This window comes from Bufo bufo, chromosome 4, assembly GCF_905171765.1.
Source record: "Bufo bufo chromosome 4, aBufBuf1.1, whole genome shotgun sequence".
NCBI classification, from domain to species: Eukaryota; Metazoa; Chordata; class Amphibia; order Anura; family Bufonidae; genus Bufo; species Bufo bufo.
Window position 1 is genome coordinate 214,502,343 of NC_053392.1, and position 17,621 is coordinate 214,519,963.

Sequence of the window (17,621 nt, forward strand, 5' to 3'; positions counted from 1 at the left end):
TGCTAGCTCCTTTCCAACTACTAAATCTAGACCAGCGATATGGTTTTTTACCTGAGAATACCACACAGCTGTCATTACTACTAATATGTTAATACACAAATCACCCCTATGCAGTATGCTTTACTGGATGTATTTGTGTGACCCAGTAGAGTTATTTGTAATGTTACTGTATAGAGAAGTTTCTGGAAATGGTTATAACTCTGCACGATCAAGTACTGGAGTGCTTACACATAAGATGCCTTGTCCCTTTTAAATTTCTGATCCATTCTACATAATGCTTTCTGTTTCCAGTGACAGTGGCAGACTATATTTCAAGGGCAGAGTCTCAGAGCCGGCAGAGAAACCTCCCTAAAGAAGCACTTGCTAAAGGCAAAAAGGAAAAGGTGAGCTGTGATTTCACTGGAACCAGTCATGTCCATTATTCATTACTTTTAATTATTATAGTCACTCGTGTTTTCTTTTGAGTCATCTCACAAAGGTACATATGCAAAGCCACATATTCATTGCATATTTGGCGCGCAGCTCCTGGCAGCATCGCAACCATCGCACAGTCAAGTGACTGCCAGGAGCTGCAGGTCCATGCTGATAGCTAATGAAAAGTGGTAACTCATTGCAAATTCCTTATTTCTAGACTTGCTGAGTCTTCAAGTAAAAACACGGCATTTATTCTGACTATAATTGAAAACAAAAAATATAAGACTGGTATGGGATGTGCTTTCAGATGGTGAGGTATTCAGTCATGCATAAATTTGTTTTAGGGTACAGTTAAGCTCTCAATCAGCACCTTAATCCACCTTGGTCTCTACTTCTTAGCTCCTTCCTCTCAACACACAGGAAACCTCTGGTCCGCCAGTCACCTCTGTGACCGCTTATGGTCATTTCCTGTATGTCAAGAGGGACCAAGAAGTAGAGAGCAGGGACTTATGAAGTATTAGAGCAGGTGCTGCAGGGGGTTGGCGAGTTTAGTTTATTATGCAGGATCCCCCCCCCCCCCCCCCCCACAATTTTAATGTTACCATACGACAACCTCTTTTTAAATTGCTTTTATGTTATAACTGTTCTCTTCTAACTAAACCACCTATCATACAGGTAAAGGATGTCATTGAAGAACAGGGACCTTCTGAAAAGGTCACAAATGGACCACGAGGGTCCAATGGTGACAGTTCTTCGAAATCACTGACAACCGCCCCTGAAAGGAACGCTGCAAGCTGTCAAGACGTGAGCAAACAAGAAGCCATACTGAATGGGGTGTCCTAAATGGAGTGTCCTAGTTTACAGTTCCTTTACATTACATTTTACAATAGTGCTTGTACAAGCTTGCCAAAGATAGATTAAGGATCGCCAGTCTTTACACCACACTTTCAGTTCCTCCATTTGGAATAAAGAAAGGGGAGGGATCCTGATAAACATGTTAAACATAAGTTGATACCTACTGTGTTCTAAATACATCATCAGATGTGCCTTGAGATAGTATACGAAACATTAAAGAAAAAAAAAAGAAAAAAGTGCTGGCTATAGGAAATGTTTTGTTTCATATATGGCATTGAATGGGGGGCGGGGGATCCTGCATAATATTTGTTCTGAAAGCGTTAGCTGCTTTTGTTACATTTTTAATAATATGCAACCACTTCTTCACCTGAGGAAAACTAGAAAATGCAGTCTAAAAGTATTTTGCACTGAACTGTAACTTCTCCATTGGTTAGGTCTGGAAACTGGTCGTTTTAATACATGTTTGTTTTTCGTTTTTCTTTTTTTATTAAAAATTAAAAAAAAAAAGCTGTATGGCGGAAAAACTGCAGACCACTGGAACACAAAAACTCATCTGCAGCTATTGGCAGTGACTGTTCTTCATTGGAGCTTTGTTTGGTTTATTTATTAAACTGTACAGTATTTAAAATCAAACATTGCTAGAAACACTAAAACCGAACGTAGTCATGTCCACCAAGGCAGAATCCGAACTACTGAAAAGATCAATTTCCAGAATGTTTCTCCTGTATAAAAACTGCATATGTTAGTCCTTAGTATGGTATTTTTTATTTTCGTTTTGGTTGTTTGATGTGCAATATGTTTTTTTTGTATGCAGGTAGTAAAACAAAAAAAGACACAAAAAAATAAACTTTGATCTTCCATTTTTGATTATCAGCCTAGTTTCCTATGTGGGAAATGCAATGATTTCTTAACCCTTTCACTGCTTGCATGTCCAGCAGCGGAGAGGTTAACGTGTCTTTCATCGACATTTAATTCCATGTGGTAAATACAATTGACCAGTTTTAAGTGCTCGATTCTACTCACAAAGTAAGCGGTGTGATTCCTTTTTTTGTACTGGACATTTATCCTTGACTTACATCAAGTGTCGCGATTCAAAGCCTGATGTTGGCCGCAGGCATTGGAGGCCACCCTCTTCAACTGGACAGAAATCCGTGAAATAAACATCTTTCCAGCACATACTTTTCAAGCATATCTTGTCGTCTTCTTTTCAGCTTTCTTGTTTTAAAGTTCTGTTACTTATTCCGAAAGAGAGAAAAATCCAGGCTCTAGCTATCCAGTCTATTATAGAACATATTCAAACCTGAAAGTGCTCTGTGGGTATTTCTTAACCCAAGGTATAAATGTAAAATATGAATGTAGTCGTAGATGTACAAAGCAATAAAGGGAATAAATAGAATATGCAGTGTTTTTTGTAATCAGAAATTATTTCATGGTTGTTAAGTTAGCGTGCATATTTAATTAGTAGCTGATTCTAGTGTGTAGGACGATTTACTATTCTAAAATTGTTCCGTTTGCAGAAAAAATAGCTTAACTGCCTTGCACCAGATTTATATATTCAGGCTCTTTTAGCACCTCACTAGTGTCTAGAAAAGTGGGTATGGCATAATTAACAGGGTGTTCCCATGTCAGACAAAGGATATGCTCCCCATTGATAGGCGTCGGTCCCACCTATCTCATAAACTAAGCAGACAATAGTGAAGGCGGGCGCATGCGTGTCCTCTCCCCATTCATTTCTATTGGGCCGCCTTGAAGTAAATGGAAGCGGTGGCTGTGCAAACTCTGTTTACCTGTCTTAATTTTGCTGACTGTTTACGAGATAGGTGCAGAGTATACCCCTTCAAGCCATAAGTGTGAGGAATTGTCTAAAGTCTAGCAAGAGCTTTTATCTAGCCATGTATTCTGTAGTGAGCATGTTTTAAGGTATTATGACAAGATTTCTTCAGCTTGTGCAGTTTACACAGAGCTCCCCATTGTGTCATGTTCTGTATGTTTCTACACTTTTTAATTGCATTTTTTTTAAAAAGGTGTTTGAGCACATGCATTTATGTGTTTTGTTTTTTTGTTTTTTTTTTGGAAAGCCATGTGTTTTCTATGGGAAAGTATGTACCCCCTCTGATTTAACTTCCTTTGTAGATCAATATGCAAAAAGAAAAACTATGCCACTCACCCCCCCCCCCCCCCCCCAAACAACCTTTGCAGGGTCGATAGATATCTACAAATGTCAGAAAATGACGCAACAATAACCACACCCAGTGTCAAGTTAATGTTAATTTTTTTTAAGTTTGTACTGAGTTTTTAATAATTTACATAGACTTTTCAAATCGCCCATGATAGCACTACGAGAGAGAGGATCTGGCCCCCACAGACAGGAAACCTGTAGCATAAAAAGTTGGAGGCTGCCCTCCCACTTCAGTATGGTTTCCTGTCTCTGAGGGAAGTCTGTAGTGGTGCTGTGTGACTTCTCCCATTAGAGTCCTCCATACCTGCAATCCCCGATCCTGTAGTGAGTGGCATCACTAATGTGCTGTTGGGGATTAGTAGAGACGTGGCAGCCTCCGGAGGGAGTGTTCTGAGCGCATAGTAGCTGGTGGTGTCGTTTGGTGCGCTATAGGTGCTGGCATAAATCGCCTTCTCGGGGGGAGGAGCAGCAGGAGCTTCCTGAGCGGTGAAGCAGGAAGTGAGATATACAGATGTGGAACGCAGTGGATGTTGCATTGTAAGGAAACGTCCCTACGCTTAGTGTATGTTGACAGTGGTGCATGCATGTGAGTATTGTGGTGCCCTGGCAAAGTGTATGGGGAGGCTGAAGAACCCAGGAGTTGTGCATCTGGAGAATAGAGGAGGGACAATGTGGAGAATCCTGCATCCTTCTCTGGCCTTGGTACCTTTAGAGAAGGGAGGGTGAGCGGCCTGTGGCCAGTTGTATGTTTTTACTGATGAGTTGCAAGTATATATTTACAGGGGAAAGGCCAAGAAAAAGCTGTAACCAAAAGAAGGAATAAAAAAGTGATCTTTGTTAATGCAGCTTAACACCTCAGTCTCCATCTTTCTGTAAGTGCCTACATTAGGTGCCATAAAAGGTAGCAAAATAAGGGCACTGGGAAGAAAAGTGAAAATGTCTGATCCCTATCTTTTCCCTGTACTGTATGCCCTGCCTAGAGCGGAATGGTCGCCTGATAGGGGCAATTCCGTGTCAGTAACCTCCTGTACACCCTAGGCTGTCCCTGACCCAAAGATAGATAACCACCACCGTATATGCAAAAGGTTAGTGATATTACAAAAACTAATAAATAACGGGACCTTAAGGGCCACAGTATGTCAATACCCTATTTTATACAACACAGAAGATGAGCTATATCATAGATATCTCTCTGAGGCTACACAAGTCCAGAATGTTATTGTATAATAATTATGTATCCAAGAAAAATAAGGCTAATCCCATGAAATGGTGCCAACGCGTTTTGCCCTTTCAAAGGTAATGGCTCATCAGGGGACAGTATTCAATGAGAAAATTCTCCTTGTAAATAAAGAAAAAAATAAAATAAGAAAATATAACATCCCAATTAATGGGAAATATAGATGGACCATATGTTTAAACGATGCTTCAAATTTAACAACGCACACATTCAAGATGGCATAGGGTAATCTCTTATATAGCCACAATCCTAACACACCGTGTGTAAAAAATTATCACATGTTCCACCCTGGTTTTCACTCCCTTTAAAAACATGCTGATGTATAATTAACCGAATAGGGTAAAGCCAGAAGAGGCAAAGGTGTCACTATTGCTGATATGCAATGAGACAACAGTCTCCTGATACTTGTGTATCCACCGGATTGATAGCGGAGTGCTAATGTTAGAGAGTTTCATGGGCAGAAGGGTGGTGGAGGCATGTCGTCGGTCAGGTCACAGCAGGCATCCTCAGATGGAAGAGGTTTCTTCTTTAATCAGTTCTTTGGGCGTTGAAAAGAAGTCTGACCAGCAATGACGCCAGGGAACATGTAGGGGGGAAGAATAGAAAATTTTCTTCCTGCATGGGAGCAGATTTCTACATGTACTTGGGTGTTGGACACAATAGGACAGGGCCTAAAGCTAGAATTTCAAATCCCCCCTCCATCAAGGTTCATAGTTACAAAGCTTCAGAGATTAAGCCAAGGGGCTATAGAAATAAAAGTACTGAAGCTAATGAAAAAAAAATTCTAGTACCTGTTTCTAGAGAAGAGAAAGGTTTTTACTCTCCTCTCAGAACAATTATACATTTAAAAAAGCTAAATTGATTCTTAGAAATAAAAAAAAAAATCTGAATGGAAAAGGTAAAATCTGCAATAAACTTGCTGTTTTTCCATTGTTTCATGTCAGTACTGGACCTAAAAGATGCCTATTTTCACATCCCAATGCATCAAGACCATCAGAAATATCTCCAGGTGGGAGTGTAAATAGAGAGGAATACTCCGCATCTGCAATTCCAGACCCTTTTCTTCGGACTGTCGATGGAGACAAGAGTGCTCACAAAAATTTTATCAGAGATGGCAGCTCTTGTGAGGGAAACAGATATTCTTTACCTTACGTGGACGATTTTGTAATTGTGGCCGATACTACGTTTCTGCAGCTGTCCTCTAAGTTTAGTGTCTCAGGTTTTGGAGAATCTGGAAAAATTCAGGATTTTTTTAGGGTTAATTCTGGATTCTGTGTGACAAGTGTTTTTGACAGAAGAAAAAGTGACCAAGATAAAGGGGAGAATCAGAGATTTGAACAAGAATCCTCTTATCTCATTAATAAAAGGTAGCAGTACTGTGCGCCCTGTTGCATTCCAGAGAATTTCAGTAGCGGATTTTGTCTGCCCGGAAGTGGGGGAAAAAACCCCTAGAAACAAAAATGACGTTTCCAGATCAGACTCTAACAAACTTAAAATGGTGGTTGGTAGAACAGAACCTGACTCAGGGATCTCCTTGAAAGACAGAAGATCTATTATACACTGCTCAAAAAAGTAAAGGGAACACAAAAATAACACATCCTAGATCTGAATTAATTAAATATTCTTCTGAAATACTTTGTTCTTTACATAGTTGAATGTGCTGACAACAAAATCACACACAAAAAAAAATGGAAATCAAATTTTTCAACCCATGGAGGTCTGGATTTGGAGTCACACTCAAAATTAAAGGGGAAAAACACACTACAGGCTGATCCAACTTTGATGTAATGTCCTTAAAACAAGTCAAAATGAGGCTCAGTAGTGTGTGTGGCCTCCACGTGCCTGTATGACCTCCCTACAACGCCTGTGCATGCTACTGATGAGGTGGCGGACGGTCTCCTGAGGGATCTCCTCCCAGACCTGGACTAAAGCATCTGCCAACTCCTGGACAGTCTGTGGTGCAACGTGATGTTGGTGGATAGAGCGAGACATGATGTCCCAGATGTGCTCAATTGTATTCAGGTCTGGGGAACGGGCGGGCCAGTCCATAGCATCAATGCCTTCGTCTTGCCAAACCGGTCATGCTGGAGGATGTTGCAGGCAGCAGAACGTTCTCCACGGCGTCTCAAGACTCTGTCACGTCTGTCACATGTGCTCAGTGTGAACCTGCTTTCATCTGTGAAGAGCACAGGGCGCCAGTGGCGAATTTGCCAATCTTGGAGTTCTCTGGCAAATGCCAAACGTCCTGCACGGTGTTGGGCTGTAAGCACAAACCCCCACCTGTGGACGTCGGGCCCTCATATCACCCTCATTGAGTCTGTTTCTGACCGTTTGAGCAGACACATGCACATTTGTGGCTTGCTGGAGGTCATTTTTCAGGGCTCTGGCAGTGCTCCTCCTGTTCCTCCTTGCACAAAGGCGGAGGTAGCGGTCCTGCTGCTGGGTTGTTGCCCTCCTACGGCTTCCTCCACGTCTCCTGATGTACTGGCCTGTCTCCTGGTAGCGCCTCCATGCTCTGGACACTATGCTGACAGACACAGCAAACCTTTCCACAGCTCGCATTGATGTGCCATCCTGGATAAGCTGCACTACCTGAGCCACTTGTGTGGGTTGTAGACTCCGTCTCATGCTACCACTAGAGTAAAAGCACCGCCAGCATTCAAAAGTGACCAAAACATCAGCCAGGAAGGATAGGAACTGAGAAGTGGTCTGTGGTCACCACCTGCAGAACCACTCCTTTATTGGGGGTGTCTTGCTAATTGCCTATAATTTCCACCTGTTGTCTATCCCATTTGCACAACAGCATGTGAAATTGATTGTCACTCAGTGTTGCTTCCTAAGTGGACAGTTTGATTTCACAGAAGTGTGATTGACTTGGAGTTACATTGTGTTGTTTAAGTGTTCCCTTTATTTTTTTGAGCAGTGTATATAACAAGAGATGCAAGCCCTTGGGATTGGTGGGCCCACCTTCAAGACTTATCCTTTCAGGGGCAGTGGAAGGGCAGATTAGAGGAAGCATCCCCCAATATGAAAATGCTGATGGTGGTAAAGTTTTCAATGTTGAATGTTCTTCCAATGTTATCAGGGATTTAAGGATCATGTCACACAACAAAACTGTAGTATCATACATAAACAGACAATGGGGCACGGGAAGCAGAAGCTTAATGTTGATGGCCCAGGAAATTCTTATTTTGGCAGAGCAGAACTGTCGATCATTCTCAGTGGTTCACATCAAAGGGTCCAAGAATGTTCAGATGGGCTTCCTCAGTTGGCATTTGATTTCTCAGGGAGAATGGAGTTCATCAATTTTCAAAAAGATAGCAGACATTTGGGGTGTACCGATTATAGACCTTTTCGCAACAGAGCAGAAGAAAAAAGTGAGGATGTTCTTTTCTCTTGCTCCAGGGGCATCCCCTTGTGGTTTGGATGCCATTCTCCACAAGTGGGATTTTCCTCTGGCCTATGCCTTCCCTCCAATTCCTCTAATTTGCAGGGTTTTGAGGAAAAAAAAAAAGAAGGGAAAACAAAACCAGGGTGATTCTAACTGTCACAGGTATAGGGGAGGGGAACACACCAGATAACACACAGAAGGAAATAGACAGGAGTCTAGGCCTCAAAGCTAAGGGAGAGGGATGTGACCTCCTAGGAATCCCTAGACCTTTCCATGACTCCTGACAATATGAGTAGACCCTGAAGGTGGGAATACTCATACACCGGAACCTAAGCCCTGGATACCCTGGAAAGCCCTAGGATTAGTGGCGGGAATGAGACTACTGGTTCCTTCCCAGATGAAGGAACCAGCGTCTCCCTGAGGCCTAGAAAACCACTACTAAAATGAACCAAATGCACTTAGCTTAAAGCAGAATGGAGGAGCAGGAGATCCAAAAGAACAACACACCAGCTCAACCAACTCCAGCAGAAAATCTCAACCGCATGGTAAGCAGTGTGAGTCAGAACTAAATAGGGCCTCAGTAATGACTACAAGCTGCACCTGAGAAGAGGTGTGGTTATTACAAAACAACAACACTGCAAGGAGAAAACAGAGAGACTGTCAGATACCCTCACATGCCGCCAGTCTCTCCGATCTTCTCACCTCTGTCATGGGAGGGACCGCGACAGTAACAGATCCATGGATTCTTACACAAATCCATAACTCAGGGCTGGTTTGCCATCCATAGATAAAGAGCCTCAATCTGACTGCATTGTAATTGAAAGGGTCCTTTTAGCCAGTAAGTGGTTTTCTAGAGGCTTGATTGATACTCTTCTTAACAGTAGGAAAAGAGTGACTATTTCCATCTATGCTAGGGTTTGCAAAATATTTCTTGATTTTGCTAGAACAGATTTTAAAAGCATTCCATATCCAGCAAAAGGGTTTATGTCTAGGTTTATCAGGCAGTACCCTTAAAGTTCATATCTCTGCCCTGTCTGTCCTTTTCGATGAGAAGGTTGCAACTAATACGTGGGTTGCTAGATTTTTTAAATCAGTCAGCAGATCTTCTCAGGTAATTACCTCTAAAGTTCCGCCATGGGACCTGAATTTAGTGCTAAACACCTTGACTAAACCTCCATTTGAACCTGTTGGAGCCATACCCATTAAGTGTTTATCCTTTAAACGAAGTCTGTCACCAGAATATGACGTTATACACCACTTACATGGCTCTCTAGCACACCTATCCATGATTCAAATGGTACCTTTGTAATTTTCTTCTGACTTTCACCAGCAGGAAAAACAACATTTAATCCATATGTAAATGAGGGCTCGCAAGTGCCCAGGGGCGGCGTTTGGTGTGTAGGAGCCCAGGCTGCTCTGCCTTCTTTTTACATTACTTCTTCCCAGCCTCTTCCTTGGCCCGCCCTGCAAGTCCCTTGCGTCATCCACAGGATCGGACGATATCCCGCGCAGTGCACCGCTGGCGCGGGCATGCGCACTGTGATGCCCATTGTTGGCACAGCATCGCTACATGTAGTGCGCATGCGCCAGCACCGGCGTGAAACCAGTGACTAGGGGGCGGACCAGAAACAAACAGGAGGACTGGAGGCCAGCGCATGCACACTACATGTAGCGATGCAACAATGGCCATCTCAGTGCGCATGCCTGCGCCGCCAGTGCACTGCGCACGCACGGGATATCGGCCAGTCCTGTTGATGACGCAAGGGACTTGCAGGGCGAGCCAAGGAAGAGGCTGGGGAGTGGGCTCCTACACACAAAATGACGCCCCTGGGCACTTGCGTGCCCTCATTTGCATATGGATTAAACTGCATTTTTTCCTCCTGGTCCGAAGAAAATTACAAAGGTACCATTTGAATCATGTATAGATGTGCTAGAGAGAGATGTGAGTGGTGTATAACATCATATTTTGGTGACAGACTCCCTTTAAATTAGGCCTTTTGGTGTCTTTAACTTCAGGACTGGAGGAAGTCTTCCTCAAAGTTTTTCCTCCCTGTCTCAGGGAAGAAATAAGGTACAAGCAGCCTCTAAGAACTCTTTGGCAAGGTGGATTACTCCGACTGTTTCCCTGGCCTATACGTCTTTGGGAGGCTCTCCTCCTGAAGGTCTTCGAGCTCATTCTACTAGAGCAATATCCACCTCTTGGGCAGAGAGAGCTTCTGTATCTATTGAAGACAATTGTAAGGCTGCAACCTGGTCTTCTCCTACTACTTTCTTTAAACATTACTGTTTGGAGTTAAACTCCACTTCTGACTTATCTTTTGGTACTAAGGTACTTTCTGCTATTGACCTACCCTAATGAATTCTTTGTTCACTCACTCTCATGGTGTTGTCGTGGGTGAAGGAAAAATGAAGATTGCTCTTTTTGATTTTCCAGAACTCACAATAGCACCCTTGTTCCCTTTCGACTTCTCTTTTGGGTTTTTGGGGGTGCTTTTCATGGGTGTTGCAGTAAAAAAAAAAAGGATATATATTTGTTGAAATACTAATAAACGGCAGAGTTCCTCTCATCCTTGGAAAGACATACTGAAGTGGGAGGAGAACCTCCGACTTTTTATGCTGCAGGTTTCCTGTCTGGGGACGGATCCTCACATTGCTCCCGCATTTTCACTGCTCATATGCCGTGGTCACTTTTGACCACAGCATCTGAGGGGTTAAGAGTATACAGTTGCCATTATCTGTGATCACAGTCATAAGCCCCGGGACTCTACTGTGTAAAACAGCAGAAACTGAGCAGCTATGGCACTTGCAAGCGGGTGCCATATTTAAAAACTGGACATGTGCTGTACATGCCCGGGTGCATGCTGTAGCTCTGTGTTTTTTCAGGAAATCTCTATAGGAGAAAAACTCCATTAGAAAAAATGTCTGTCGACCAACACCCTGTTTGCAACAAATATGGCATTTTTACAGAGACATCACCCGTTACAAAATCCTGCCATGTGAAAGCTGTCTGAGGCCTTATTCAAACGTCAGTGATTTCCATCAGTGCCTAAGCCAAAATTAGGAGTGCAGCCTACACAGAGATAAGGTGTAATGGAGAGATTTGCACCTGGCTTGTATGGGCACAAGCGATCAGAGTAGCAGTTGCTCTTCCCATACAGAGAAGATGATTGTTGCATGTAAATGTTGGTCTCTCCTCTGCTCAAGATCACTCAATTATCTGGAACAAACGCTTCGTTCCTGATGCTAGAGAATCACCCAGTGTAAAAGGGTTTTTAAAAAACACTGTGGCCAGATGTTAATGTAGAATTACAAACAAGGCATTTTTGTAGTTCCATTTTAAGATCCTATCCTTGCATTTTTTATTTTTTTTAGTCCCTTGCCATTTTTCAAGGAGCTGCATGCTCTGGAGTTTTTTCTGGGATTTTCCAATAGACTTTTCTATAAGAGAAAAAAAAAGTAAAATGATGTGACTAAAAACTATGTTATTATATGACCCTAAATGTCAAAACAAACCACCCCCATAAGATACTGCGGTAGTACCCTGAGTATCCTTATTTTTTTTTGTGGCAGTTTATGATGCAGTTTTTGCAGTGGGTTGAAAGGGAATGAGAACTATAAAGGAAGGACTTCTGCCTGCTAGATCGACTCATGGATTTGGATCAAAAAGCGTTGTATGACACACACCTAAAGGTGTGACCAGGTAATTCATTAGCTGTGGATTTGTACAGTACCAGCAAAGTGGATGAGAATTTCTGAATTCTAAAAAAAACTCAGAAAAAAAGGTCCGGCATTGCAGATTTGAAATCCGCAATATGTCAATTTATACAGCGGATTTCACACTTTACAATGGATAGAGTGAAATCTGCTGGCTTTCCTATGGAAAAAAAACGCATGTAATACACATGCAGAGCCACTTCCAGTAGGTGGTACTGGCAAGATGTTCTCTTTTTTGGGACATACCTGTTTGCATATTCGTTTCTCATGGATTGCCTAGAAGTCTCTATACCATGGAGCACTTCCAGTAAGTCTCCATACAGGACTGGTCTCTTTAAGGAGATTCAGCACCCTGGCTAAGTTACTGGATTTAAAAGAAAAATAAGAAATAAATATATTTGGTAGGACCCCAAAATCATATCCCCAAGATCCATCACACCTCAGATCAGAGGGAGTGACATTACAGAGTGGCACAGACTTTTCCTTAAAGAGAAAAAATCACCAGGTGCTAAAACACTATATGGGCAAACACACTTGAAAAAATGCTACAAAAAACATCGGGGGGGGGGGGGGGGGGGGGGCTTTGTCAACACTGGTAAAGTTTAAGATGTAAAGTTAGGATGAGCAAATTGATTTAATACGAATCGGATTCAATCTGAACTTTGTCTACCAAAAAATGTGTCTACCAAACAAATCCTCATATCAGTCACAGCAGGATGACCTCTGAGTCTGATTCCACGCCTTGGAGCCAGGGGTCCTGGTCTTCCTCCATGCAACTCCAAAGAAGCCTTTCAGTTTCAGTTGCTTCCTCTCTGTCTTTAACGCCCCCTCCTAGTGGGCTACCTTCTTTTTTCCTAAGAAGAGGCAACAAAACACCACACACAACAGAAAAAACTCAAGAGAGTCTACCTCAAGTTGTGTGAGAACAGTGTTAGGACTGCCATGAGGGAGAAGGGGGATCCCCATTGTACTCTGACATGGCGAAAAGCGTGGACCTCTCCTTGCAATTCCCGCTGGACATCTGGAGCAGCTGTTTTGATCAGGAACAGTATGTCTTTCACTACCCACTCGTTCAATATTTTTCACAGGGAGGCAACACTGCAGCAAGAAGGCCAGGTCCTATTGACACCTCCTTATTTGCCTCGGTCTGGTTCCTATACAAGCTGCTTATCCACCTCCTCCTCCATGGACATCCTCCCATGCCCAGTGCCAGCAAGGCAGAGTGTCAGTTCCACTCTCTCCTATCATATGTATAAAGTGAAGCTGAAGCATTGCCATGAGTTGTTAGAGCTAATTGGGCTGGGCGAAAGTAGCGACACAGCCGATCACTTGTTAAAGTGCATCAAGCAGCAAACATCCCACTGGATGTCTCCCCGCCAACTCCAACTGGGCTAGGTAGTCCGTAACAATGGCAGCACTGCATTTGGGAGAAATAACACATGCTCCCTGCATGACACATGTAATAAATGTAATCGTGCAATGCTTCTTAAAAAAGTACACTTGCCTACAGAAGGTGCTGGCCATGTCCATTAGACTATCCTCACATATCACCCATTCTTATGCAACGCTCCAAGTCACTGGAATTCCACCTTGTAGATGCTAGAGCGTCTGTACGAACTGCGTAAAGCCGTGAATGATTTTGTCATGGATTGTATTGACAAGTAGTGGTACATATCTGTGTGCCGTTGGTCCGTTACAGAGATACAACAGATATTCACAATTGGGTGCTATTTTACATCTATGCATCAATCAGATACCATATATCTGTAAGATAGCAGTTACCACTTAGATGCTATTTATACGATGTTATAGCCGCTTGCATACCAGCAGAGTAGGCCAAAGAAATACCTAGGGCATTTGTGATCTTTTGCGGACACTTATACCAGCGAGTGTCCGCAACAAGATAACTGAAGTAACATTGAATCTATTTGTACATTTAATTTATTTTTAGTGTTGATATTTTACTACATGTGCATTTTTATTGTATTTTAGCCAGATATAGCATAATAAATTGTTCAGATTCCGTGTGGCTCCGTATGCATGAGTGTGCCAATCTTCTATTGACAGTTACATGATTTTGTCATACACCAGACCAAGTCAGCAGGGAGCATGTGTTGTTTTGAGGTCAGGCAGTGACACCTCATCAGAAAGCCTGTGATGTACTGAAGCCTTTCGAAGAGGCCACAAAATTTGATAGCAGGGAAGATGTCATCACCCTGATATTTAACTTACAGCAAACACTCACACTGATGCAACAAGGGATGTTGGAATAATAAACAGCCTACGCATTTTGCTGGCTGCTCTATAGCTGTTGGGGACCCACATGGAGTTGAGGAGGATGAGGAGTTGCCACCGGAAGAGGTGTAGATGTGGACTAGCCTGAGGATGATAATGACAACACCAGCCATGATGACCAATCATTTCAGTGAGTGGTGGAGAAAAAAAAGAACTGTGTCTTCTGGCATGAGGCAGAGGCATGGATCCTTGAGGATTTTCACAAGGATCAATGAGTGGTGAGTGCTACTACTTTTTTCTAGTTATGAGACTCTTCTGAAAATTAACACTTGTGCATGTATAAATATGGGCAGGCATTCTGATCCCGTTAAAGGATAACTGTCGTATTTTTTATTTTTTTTGGAGTATTAGATTGTGGCCCTATTTCAACTTTTCACTGTGTATTCAATTACCCCTTAATTCTACATTTTTGTTCCCTGTACTGCCTACTTTTACCTGTGCTTAAAATAGGGTTGCTAGGCATGGTGCAGTGCAGGCTGCGTGCAAGGTCACATTACTGACAGCCAGGGACTGTAAGTAAATGATTAAAGCTAGGTCCTCCCCAGCAGCTGATAACAGTGCCTGGGCTGTGTGCACTTCTCTCTGTCCCTGCACTTGGCAGACGCTCCCTCACTCAGCAGAGCTGGAGAATGCAGAGTTGGTGCAGCGCAGACCAGGGAAGGGAGATCTGCCATCTGCTCAGTGTATAAATGAAAGCAACATGTGGTAAGAGGACCCCTTTGTGCTGCAGATGCAATCCTAAAAGAAACTGCAGCACTCTCCAGCCTTGGTCTTTCAAACTTTATTCACCAATACAATGCGACGTTTCGATCTGTGTGATCTTTCTCAAGCAATCACACAGATCGAAACGTCGCATTGTATTGGTGAATAAAGTTTGAAAGACCAAGGCTGGAGAGTGCTGCAGTTTCTTTTATGATTGCATCTGGAGTTGGGGAAGCTCAAGACTGGCTTCTGACACAGCGGGCACCACCACAGTAAGGAACAACATATCATTTTTGTTGTGCTGCTACACTTTTCTTTTTCTTTGTGCTGCAGGAGATTAACCCTTTAGGGGGGAGGGCTCTGGTTACTGGCACTTTTGGGGGGCTATTGTTACTGGCTAGTGCATGTGAGGAGCTCAATGCATTGGGGGTAGTAAGGGCAGGGGGGATTAGCCTCAGGGTGATGGCAGTGGCGGCCATCTTAACTGAATAGTGAAATTGCAGTTTTATGCAGACTGGTTGCTAAGGGCTGAATCTTATTAAATATGGGGTAAGTCAGTCTAATAGTAACTGATTCTGGAATATCATGTTATTAGTAACTACATATATGTATATGAAAATTGAAATTCGGGTCTAAATGTGACAGTTATCCTTTAAGGCATACTTTTTGGACGCTTGTGCAGAACAAGCCAGTCTTTATTCTGACAATCGACACTTATGCATGTATAAATAAGGGCAGGAATGTTCCCCCATTAAGACAAGCCACTCTTTCTTCTCACATTAACATGTGTGTATAAACAAGGGTAGGGATTTGCCACACGTTGAGGCATAATTTTTGGACTCTTGGTCCCAAAAAGTTTTTTTCTCGTAACACCACATGTGTATAAACACTGTTTGCCCTAATAAGGGACAATTTTTCAAAGTTTTCTAATATGAAAAAGCATAACACGTGCAATGGCACTGTGTGCTTTTAAACACGCTGTTAAGGCTGAGTTCACACTTTAGTTATTTGATCAGTTATTTCCATCAGTTAGGGATCGTTCACATGACCATGCCGTTTTTTGCGGTCTGCAAATTGTGGATCCGTAAAAAACGGATGCCGCCCGATTGCCTTCCGCAATTTGCGGAACGAGCAGGAGGCCTATTATAGAAATGCCTATTCTTGTCCGCAAAACTGACAAGAATAGGACAGGACTCATAATTTTTGCGGGGCCACAGAACGGAGCAACGGATGCGGACAGCACACAGAGTGCTGTCCGCATCTTTTGTGGACCCATTGAAATGAATGGTTCGGTATACGAACTGTATGCGGAACGCAGAAAATGGCCCGTATACAGAACGCAAAATACATTCGTGTGAACAAGCCCTTATTGTGAGCTAAAACCTGTAGTGAAGCCTACACAGAAATAAAGTATAATGGAACCATCTGCATGTGTTCTGTGTTTTTGATCCACACCTTGTTTGGCTCACAATAACTGATGGTAACAACTGACCAAATAACTGAAGTGTGAACTTGGCCTAACACAGTCAAACATGTGTTTACATATAGCTGTATATTTCAGTGTCATTCTGACATTATTTACTGTAGCTGTCATTGCGTTTAAGAGCTTAATAGGGGGGGGGAGATATTCATAAAAAATTTAAAAAAAGTTATAACATCTTTTCATTAAAAAAAAATTGTCCTAGGAAATTAGATATTATATACCAATTTTCAGTGGAAATTCGATTCAGGTACGAAGCCAAGTTTTTGTTTGCTGGAAGTTGCTCCATTTGCTCTGAAAATTGTTATATAACACTATTCTCGTCAGACTCAGATTTTTTATTAAAAGATGTCATCTTTTTATAAAAAATTTTTTTATAAGCTTTTGCTCTTTTTCTCCCCCATACCTGTCACCATGAAACTGCAATGTAATTTGAAGGTAACTTGCAATAGAGCAGGAGAAGCTGAGGAGCTGAGTGAAGCTGGTTCTGTAGAAAAGGTTTAGAATAACTTATACTTCATTCATTTAAATTCCTGCACATTTTTTAATTCAAAAAGGCAATACAGAAAGGGTTTCAATCACTAATAAGACTGCCATCTTCTCTTCACATCTCAGAATGAGCTGCTCAGACCCTACTGCTCTAGAACATGCTACCTACAGCTGACACGCCATGTTCAACATTACAAGTTCTCTTTAAGTTTTTGCACACAATGAAAGCAATAGCAAATAATGTCAGAGTGACATTATCAGGGGCAAATGGTGTTCAAACATACACAGTGTTATGGGGAAAAAACTGTGACTTGTTTGGTGGGTGACATATACCCATTTTTGGTGTGAGGTACACCTGCACTGCATATGTGATAGAGAAATTAATATAGTTAATCTGTTTGTTAGTTGGGTGGGTGACATATCCATTTTTGGTGTGAGGTACACCTGCACCGCATCCGTGACAGGGAAATTAATATAGTTAAACCGTCTGTTAGATCGGTGGGTGACATATCCATTTTTGGTGTGAGGTACACCTGCACTGCATACGTGACAGGGAAATTAATATAGTTAATCTGTCTGCCAGTTCGGTGGGTGGCATATACACATTTTTGGTGTGAGGTACACCTGCACTGCATCTGTGACAGGGAAATTAATATAGTTAATCCGTCTGTTAGTTCAGTGGGTGACCTCAAATAATGAGGAGAGCATCAAATAAGGGACGTGGCCCTGGTCATGGTGGATCTCCTGTTGCAGGGAGAGGACGTGGTCGATCTGTGCCAGCTACACGCCCAAGTGAAACACCTTCCTCAGGTGCACGTAGGCGACAGTATGTTCAGTTTCATTTTGTAGGCCTGAATACCGGTGA

At 42.5% G+C, this 17,621-nt stretch overlaps 1 protein-coding gene across 3 annotated transcripts in view; it reads left to right on the plus strand.

Moving 5' to 3' along the window:
* Positions 1-2,663, plus strand: part of FXR1 (FMR1 autosomal homolog 1) — a 78,266-nt gene extending 75,603 nt beyond the window's left edge. For 2 of the 3 annotated variants that reach the window (XM_040428275.1, XM_040428277.1), the window contains 3 exons: positions 292-383; positions 1,090-1,218; positions 1,778-2,663. In XM_040428275.1, the coding sequence (XP_040284209.1) occupies positions 292-383; positions 1,090-1,218; positions 1,778-1,879 (323 nt within the window). In that variant the 3' untranslated portion in view covers positions 1,880-2,663. Of the gene's footprint in view, positions 1-291; positions 384-1,089 lie in introns of all 3 variants that reach the window. The other variant, XM_040428276.1, reaches the window with a different exon arrangement.
* The last annotated feature ends 14,958 nt before the right edge of the window (positions 2,664-17,621 follow it).